We start from the raw sequence: 7500 nt of genomic DNA on the forward strand, positions 1-7500 counted from the left end.
GAGGGAGGGAGGGAGGGAGGGAGGGAGGGAGGAAGGAAGGAAGGAAGGAAGGAAGGAAGGAAGGAAGGAAGGAAGGACAACGCCACTCACCAAATAGGCAGCTTCCCTCATGAACTGTTTAGCCGGCTGTTTCCAAATGGCAGGCACCGTGATCACCCACCGGATGGCGTCTGCCACAGGCATGGCTGGGCACTGGTCCTTCAGCTCCTGCAAAATGGGTGGGTAGGGTCACAGGGGGTCTGGGCTCCATATCAGGGCCAGGAAGAAATCTATTACATGAGATATGCTGGCTGGAGATTCTGGGAGTTGGTCCTTATGTCTTAAAGCAGCCAAGGTTGGAGACCCCGATTAACAATAAAGAAATTACTTCACCCTACTGAAAGAGTTAGGAGGGCACTTCCCTCCCCCCTCCCCCCCTCCCTCCCTTCCCTCCCCTCTCCCTTCCTCCCTCTCTTTTCCTTCCTTCCTTCCTTCCTTCCACCCTCCCTCCTTTCTTTCCACCCTCCCTTCCTTCTCTCTCTCCCTCCCTCCACTCTTCTTTCCTTCCTCACTCCCTCCCTCTCTCCTTCCTTTCCTCCCTCCCTTCTTTCCTCCCTCCCTTCTTTTCTCCCTCCCTCTCTTCCTTCCTTCTTCCCACCTTCTCTTCCTTCCTCCCTCTCTCCTTCCCTTCCTCCCTTCTTTTTCTCCCTCCCTCCCTCCCTTCTTTCCTTCCTTCCTTTGTTCCCTCCCTTCTTTTCTCCCTCCTTACCTCCCTCCCTCCCTCCTTTTTTCTTTCTACCTGACAAGGTAGACGATATCTTCCCCCACCCCACCCCAGCCCAGAAGCTGCCCCTTTCCCTCTCACCCGCACGGCCTGCTGCTTGAAGAAACGGAGGCGTGAGCAAAGACCTCCAGCGCCTGCACTTTCTTCCCATTCACGGCTGCCAGTTCTGTCTTCAGGCTCAAATCCTGGGGAAATGACGACAACTGTTATAATCCCCAACAATCTCTGCCTGTCTCGGTCCTGGAACCACGGTGACTGTCATGCCCCTGTTGGAGTCTGAATCCGAGGAAGAAGCTGAGCAGCTGACAGGGAGGGGGAGTGTGGCTCCGTTGGCTGTGGAGCAAACTGGGGAAGGGCAAAGTCCGGCTGGGCAGAGCAGGGAAGAGATAGAACCAGGGAGAGGGAATTTGGAGGAAGACCCAGGCCCACCCCCTCTTCATCCTAGGGCACACAGAGAGGAACGGAGAAGGGAGCAACGTAGGTTGGGTGGCTTATGGGGGAGGAAAGGGCCCTGATTCCCTTCACTAGGCACACCTGGGAAGAGAGTTTAAAAGAGATGCAAGCGGAGTATGGCGTCTACAGGGAATAAACATGAGTTTATCTTCAGGGGTGGGATTCAGTTTTTTTTAACAACCAGTTCTGTGGGCGTGGCTAGGTGGGTGTGGCCATGTGAGTGGGTGGGTGTGGCTCTTTTTTTTTAACAGCACACACCCCCCAACCCTATTTTTTGGGCCTTCTGCACCTCAGGGAAGCCTCCTGTGGGGGGCGTTTTTGCTCCTAAAAGGCAAAAATGGAGCCCTTTGGAGAACAGATTGAAACCCTCTTCTTTGAAGGAAGGCTACCCTTGGAATCACCAAGCTAGAAGGGACCTTAGAGGTCTTCTAGCCCAACCTCCCTGCTCAAGCAGGAGGCACTCTACCATTTCAGACAAATGGTTGTCCAATCTCTTCTTAAAAACCTCCAGTGATGGAGCACCCACCACTTCTGGTGGCAAGCCGTTCCACGGCTTCATTGTCCTCCCTGTCAAGAAGTTTCTCCTTAATTCCAGGTTGCTTCTCTCCTTCATTAGTTTCCATCCATTGTTTCTTGTCCCGCCTTCAGGTGCTTCGGAAAATAGATTGACCCCCCCTTCTTTCTGGCAGCCCTTCAAATAGTTGGAAGACTGCTCTCATGTCCCCCCAGTCCTTCTTTTCATTAACAGATAACAGATCACCAGAGTTGGAAGGGACCTTATAGGTCATCTAGTCCAACCCCCGCCCAAACAGGAGACCCGCCTACACCATTTCTGACAGATGGGAGTCCAATTTTTTCTTGAAAATCTCAAGTGATGGCGCTCCCACAACTTCCAAGGGCAACTCCTGTTCCATGGGTGGATTGTTCTCCCTGTCAAAAAGTTTCTCCTTATTTCCAAGTTGAATCTCTCGATCCATTGTTTCTTGTCTGGCCTTCAGGTGCCTTGGGAAATAGCTTGATCCCCTCCTCTCTGTGGCAGCCCCTCAAATATTGGAAGACTGCTCTCCTGTCTCCCCTGGTCCTTCTCTTCACCAGACTAGCCAGGCCCTGTTCCTGCAACCGTTCTTCGTATGTTTTAGCCTCCAGTCCCCTAATCATCCTGGTTGCTCTTCTCCGCACTTTTTCTAGAGCCTCAACATCTTTTTTATAGTGTGGTGACCAAAACTGGATGCCGTACTCTAGGTGTGGCCTTACTAAGGCTTTATAGAGTGGTATTAGTACTTTCCTTGATCTTGATTGTATCCCTCTGTTAATGCAACTTAAACTAGACATAACCCACTTCCTGCAACCACTCTTCCGTGTTTTAGTCTTGGGGTTCCTGGGATCTACTCACGCTGGAACTGTGGATCTTCATTTTGAACTTTTCAAAGTAGAGCCACTCCCGGGCCTCCTCGGGATCCAGATCGTGGTAATAGTCCCGGGCCGTGTAGCCAAAGCTGTGGAAGGCGCCTTCTGGGGTCAAGAGAAGGCTGGTCGGGGTCTTCTGGTGGGCCACTCCAGGGTCTCCTCCTTCCCATTTCCTACCAGGGAAAATCCAAAGTGGAATTAATTCTCTGAGCTCCCCCCTCAGTGGAAGGCTGCAGAGGTCTTTGGGATGGGGCTGCCCTGTTCCGCAACGGGGAATCCATCGGACTGAATTTTGGAGCAGGCACATCAGGGTTTCGGCTGAAGTTTGTCTGGTACCCAAAGAAATTTTGCCAGAAGGAATTCACCATTTAGAACAAGACCCATAGCTGTGTCAGGAGATTCGTTCCTTAGCAATTCCTCTGGAATGGATATAGCACTTAACAAGACACTTGTTATAGGATCACAGATGTTTCTTGACCCAACTAGGTAACATCATCAATGCTAGAAGTTGGAGGAGGAGGAAGAGGAGGAGGAGGAATGTGGGGTCCTTGGTGCTCTCTGAGCTTTTAGTTTTCTTGCAGATGTTTCATGACCCAGCTAGGTAACATCATCAGTGTTACAGGTTGAGAGTTGAAGGAGGAAGGAAGAGGAGGAAAAGGAGGAGGAGGAGGGAGAAGGACTCTGAGCTCAGTTGTTTTCTTGCAAACGTTTCATGACCCAGCTAAGTAACATCATCAGTGCTAGAAGTTGGAGGAGGAAGAGGAGGAAAAGGAGGAGGAAAAGGAGGAAGAAGAGGAGGAGGAATGTGGGGTCCTTGGTGCTGTCTGAGCTTTTCGTTTTCTTGATGTTTCATGACCCAACTAGGTAACATCATCAGTGCTAGAAGTTGGAGGAGGGAGAGGAGGAAAAGGTGAAGGGGGAAGAAGGAGGAAGAGGAGGAGGAGAAAGAGGAAGAGAAAGAGGACTGAGCTTGGTAGTTTTCTTGCAAACATTTTATGACCCAGCTAGGTAACATCATCAGTGCTAGAAGTTGGAGGAGGAAGTGGGGAAGGAAAAGGAGGAGGAGGAAGAGGAGGAGGGAGGAATGTGAGGTCTTTGGTCTCTTTGAACTTGGTTGTTTTCTTTCAGATGTTTCATGACCCAATTAGGTTACATCATCAGTGCTAGAAGGAAGTGGGGTTTAGGAGGAGGAGGACGACGACTGTGGGTCCCCTGGTGCTCTCTGAGCTTGCTTGTTTTCTTGCAGACATTTCATGACCCAGCTAGGGAACATCATCAGTGCACTGATGGATAATGAGCCGCCTGCAAGGAAGCCGCTAAGCTGAAAGAGCACCAAGAACGCCTCATTTCGACCTGAGCCATAAATATTCTTCTCTACTGGATCAGCCTTTTCCTCCCAAGACCGGCCAGTGGGGCACCCTTGCAATCCTCCTCCGGGCTTTGGGACGGGCGCAGGGGTCCTTCTCGCCACAGGGGTCAGCCAGAGTCGGAAAAGCCTCGCCTTCTGGAGATGGAGGCCCGTGAAATCCAGAATGAAAAGAAGACGACATTCATTCAAACTGTTTAGAAGCCCGAACAGAGATCGATAGGGCTGGAAGGGACCTCGGAGGTCTTCTAGTCCAGCCCCCTCTCAGACAAGAGACCCTATCCCATCCCAGACAGTCTAGTCTCTTCTTAAAACCTCCCGTGGTGGAGGACTCACAACTGGAGGAAGCTCATTTCACGGATTATTTGTTCTCCCTGTCGGGAAATTCCTCCTTATTTCCTAGTCAGACTTCCCTCTGATGACTCATTGTTTCTTATCCTGCCCTCTGGTGCTATTTCTTTTCTTTTTTTTCTATAAGGAAGGTCATCTTAGCATATTTATATCAGACATTAAGGACCATGTCCACACACGGGACCTGAAGGTCCAATTAAGCGGATTTATTGCTAAAAGCCTTCTCGACTCAAGGTCAGCACCTGCTCGGAATTAGATAAAGGTCCACAGAATTCAAGGGAGGTTGGAGTTAGTTCACTTGTGCCTACATAGGGATTCTCAGGAGACGCCACCTTTGACCCCACCCCTCAGGTTCTGCCGTCTCTTCTCCTACACATCTTCTTCCTTGGATTCTCCATCTTTCTTTCTTTCTTTCTTTCTTTCTTTCTTTCTTTCTTTCTTTCTTTCTTTCTTTCTTTCTTTCTTTCTTTCTTTCTTTCTTCCTTCCTTCCTTCCTTCCTTCCTTCCTTCCTTCCTTCCTTCCTCCCTCCCTCCCTCCCTCCCTCCCTTCCTTCCTTCCTCCAGAAATAATCTAAAGCCCATACTCCACAATCCCAAGTAGGCAGGGAGACTGTGATAATAGTGCTGAGTGCAATCTCTTACAAACACCTGGGCAGGTGAGTGCCCTTCCTTCACCCAGCCTTTCCACCTGAAGAGAGGCTCGAGAAAAACAAACATTCTCTGTTCATTCATGCATGGATTATCCAGAGACGTGTGCCAAAGATTGTGGAGGAGGTCTGAAGAATAAATGTCTTTCTGTGTTTGGGTATTTGTCTGTGTGTATGTGTGTGTGAGAGAGAGAGAGAGAGAGACAGACAGACAGATAAACAGACAGACAGACAGACAGAGACAGAGAGAGAAAGAGCGAGAAAGAAACAGAGAGAAAGAGACAAAGATGGAGAAAGAAAAAGAGAGCGAGAGTGAGAATGAGAAAGAGATTCAGAGAGAAAGAGGAAAAGAAAGAGGAAAAAGAAAAAGAAGCATAGAGAAGGAAACAAACAAAGGGAGAAACAGAGAGAGATAGATGGATAAAGAGAGAGAGAAAGAGAAATAGAGTAAAAGAGAGAGAGAAACAGAAAGAGAGAGAAAGAGAAAGAGGGAAAGAGAAAGAGGGAGAGAGTAAAAAGAGAAAAAGGGAGCAAGAATGAGAAAGAGATACAGAAAGAAAAAGGCAAAGAGAAAACAGAGAAAGAGAAAAAAGAAGAGAAAGAGAAAGAAACAGAGAGAAAGAGAAAGAAAGAGAAGCAGGGAGAAAGAGGGAAAAAGAGAGAGAAGGAGAAAGAGAGTGAGAGAGAGAGAAACAGAAAGAGGGAAAAAGAGAGAGAGAAACAAACAGAAATAGAGTGAAAGAGGAAGAGAGAAAGAGGGAGAGAAAGAGAAAAAGAAAAGTAAGGAGAAAGTGAGTAAGAGAAAGAAAAACAGAGAAAGAAAGAGAGAGGGGGGAAAAGAAATGAGAATGAGAAAGAGAGAAAGAAAGAGAGAAAGAGGGTAAAAGAGAAAAAAAAGAAAGAGAAAGAGAGAGATTTAGAGCCAGCATTCAGCCCCAGAGGGTACCTCATCATGTGGAGGGTCTCAGGGTCGCTGACGAAGCTGAAGGCGTAGCCGCTGGAAGTGGTCCCGAAGTCGATGGCCACCACCACTCCGAAAGGAGACGCCTCTTGCCTCCGGATGTCATTCCTCTGCAAAACACACCCACCAGGATGCCGGAGGAGGACCCACAAGGGCGGCCTCTGGGCCTGGGCCCCACATGCTCCAACCTGAGCTCCAGAGCACTAACCTCGGGCCCTTGAAGATGGGTGGACTTCAATTCCCAGAATTCCCCAGCCAGCACAGCTGTGGGGGTGGTGGGGGCGGTGGAGGTGTTCAGCACCATTTGATAAGCCTACCTGGGACCCATCTTATCCCCTATGGGGGCTTTGACCCAGGTTTGGGGAAGGCTGCTGCTTACCGGTGACTGAGATGGAGTGAGGGGCGCAATGCTGCAGCTGTCGCTGTGGAGCCCAGGGGAACTCGGTGGAGACGGGGTCCGGGACCGCTCCCCATTTGTCCCTGGCGAAGAAGAAGAAGAAGGAAAGGAAAGACAGATGCTTAAAAACATCCTTTAATCGTCTTAAGTTGCTCTTCCCTGTACGTTCCCCAAAGTCTCAACACCTTTTTTTGTAACGTGGGGACCAAAACTGGACGCAGGATTCCAGTGGTGGGATTCAACCTTTTTTTTTTAAACCACCGGTTCTGTGGGCGTGGCTTGGTAGGCGTGGCTTTGGATGGTTTGGCATGGCGGCGCAGGCGCAGAGGCGTTCCAACTTGCCTCCTGCAAGCCCGCATTCTCCCGGTCTCTTCAGCAGCTGCCACACCGCACTCTTCTGCGCTTCAAAAGCAGCGGATAAAGGTGAGTACGGGAGCCCGTGGAGGGCAGGTGGGCCCAACCACAGAGCGGTGGAGAGAACCGGTTTGGTTTCCGCTGCTCATAGGCACTACCAGATCAGCGGAACCGGGCCGAACCGGTATAATACCACCACTGGGAAGGATACTGCAAAATCTCGCGCGCACGCAGAGGGTTCGATACGGACCTTCTCCTGCAATCCTGTACTCTCCCTGCGCCTTCAACAGCCGACGTACGGCAATACGCTGTGCCGCGCGAAGCAGCTGGGCTTCAAAACCAGGACATAAAGGTCAGAATAGAGCCAGGGTGGGCGGACGGGCCCAACAGCTGATCGTTGGAATGAACCAGTTTGCTCACAGAGGATCCTCGGAGCTACCAGAACTGTGCCGAACTGGTATAATACCACTGTTAGGCATCCAGAATTGTCCATTGTAATCAATCACTCCGAGACAAGTATCATCTCCAACTGATCTATTAGGAACAGCTCTGGTACTTCCATTCAATTTCCAAACTGAAAGTCATTTTCAGCAGCTTTCCCAAAATCCACCTTCTCTCCTCCCACTTCTATACTTCATTAATCACGAGAACCAATTAACTGCAGCTGGAATTTTTTAATGCGACATAGCCTTGAACTTTCTAACTTTTCCACCCCCACCCACCCCCTTGCACTGCTTATAACAATCTTGGCAGCTGAATCTTGAAGCTGACATCCACCCCTGCAGGATTCCAGGTGTGGCT

The 7500-nt window shown here is 49.9% G+C and overlaps 1 protein-coding gene across 1 annotated transcript in view; it reads right to left on the reverse strand.

Moving 5' to 3' along the window:
* The window catches only part of HSPA12B (heat shock protein family A (Hsp70) member 12B), a 37923-nt gene that overhangs the window by 14153 nt on the left and 16270 nt on the right, over positions 1-7500 (reverse strand). The window contains 6 exon segments of the mRNA XM_087965700.1: positions 91-207; positions 845-876; positions 879-948; positions 2610-2796; positions 5934-6058; positions 6328-6428. Coding sequence (XP_087821826.1) covers positions 91-207; positions 845-876; positions 879-948; positions 2610-2796; positions 5934-6058; positions 6328-6428 — 632 coding nt within the window.

Source organism: Notechis scutatus, chromosome 4, assembly GCF_049901735.1.
Source record: "Notechis scutatus isolate UNSWTSFEM ecotype Mainland chromosome 4, rNotScu1.2, whole genome shotgun sequence".
Lineage (NCBI taxonomy): Eukaryota > Metazoa > Chordata > Lepidosauria > Squamata > Elapidae > Notechis > Notechis scutatus.